This window comes from Nannospalax galili, unplaced genomic scaffold (genome assembly GCF_000622305.1).
Source record: "Nannospalax galili isolate Female #2095 unplaced genomic scaffold, S.galili_v1.0 scaffold3108, whole genome shotgun sequence".
Taxonomy (NCBI): Eukaryota; Metazoa; Chordata; class Mammalia; order Rodentia; family Spalacidae; genus Nannospalax; species Nannospalax galili.
The window spans coordinates 30737-31820 of record NW_008357556.1 but is presented as its reverse complement, the minus strand read 5'-3'; the positions used below and the strand labels follow the sequence as shown (position 1 = coordinate 31820).

Below are 1084 nucleotides of genomic sequence, written 5' to 3'. Positions count from 1 at the left end.
TTCTTTTAAATCTTAGTCAACTATTGTTATAAGTTTTTATAATGTCCTTTATAAATTAGAAAATAGGAATGTTGGGGGCATCATATTTTTGAGACACAGTCTGCCTGTAACCCAGGTGACCTCAAACTCACAAGGTACACCAGCCTAGCATTGAACATATTAAAATCCCATCTATTTTTGGCTTGTTGATTTCTTTTAGCTGTTTTTTTGGTTTTTTTTTTACAGTTTCTTTTAACTTTTAATCAGGTCTTGCTATTTCCTGGGGTAGGGGCCTACGGCTCCCGACACCATTCTTACATTTATAAGGTCTCTCTCCAGTGTGAGTTTTCTGATGTTTTCTGAGACTTGAGCAAAAAGTAAAGGGTTTAGCCCATTTATGACATTTGTAAGGCTTCTCTCCAGTGTGGCTTCTGTATGGCGTCTCAGGTAGTACAAATGATAAAAGGACTTTCCACATTCTTTGCATTTGTCAGGTTTCTCTTCAGGAAGGTTTTTGTAATGGCTTTTAAGTATTGAGAAATGAAGAATAGAATTGTCACATTCTTTTAATTCATAGGGTTTCTCTCCAGTATGAGGTTTCTTGTGTTCAGCAGGGTTTGAACATTTTCCATATTTCTTACATTTATGTTGTTTCTCTTCACTATGGATGCTTTGTTGGACAACATTATAAGTAGAGCCAAAAAGACGTTATCACCATCTTTATATTCTTCTTTCATTCCAAGATTGACTCTAAGATTTTGACTAATATTGGAATAGAAATGTTAAGATTTGTCACAGTCTTTACATTTACAAAGTTCTTTTCCAGTGTGCAATCTATTATGTTTATTTAGATTCAATGGTTCAACTGAGGCATTTCTGTAGGATTCATAACAACCTTCTCATTCTCATGTAAATTGTACAGTTTGTCACAACGTGGAAACAATATTTGATGAAAAAATCCTGGACCAAGGAAAAGGGAATTTGGATTTTAGATTTCATTCCCTTATAAATCTCTTTTTCAGAAATGATAAAGGACAGTATAATGCATTATTACATATAAAATATTTCCACTTATTGTTTTGCAATGCACATAACTGTTCAGAGT

General features: G+C 33.6%; 1 protein-coding gene across 1 annotated transcript in view; it reads right to left on the bottom strand.

Moving 5' to 3' along the window:
* The window catches only part of LOC103751700 (zinc finger protein 347-like), a 9978-nt gene that overhangs the window by 4133 nt on the left and 4761 nt on the right, over window positions 1–1084 (bottom strand). Inside the window, exon 3 of the mRNA XM_008855204.1 lies at window positions 298–649. Coding sequence (XP_008853426.1) covers window positions 298–649 — 352 coding nt within the window. The remainder of the gene's footprint in view (window positions 1–297; window positions 650–1084) is intronic.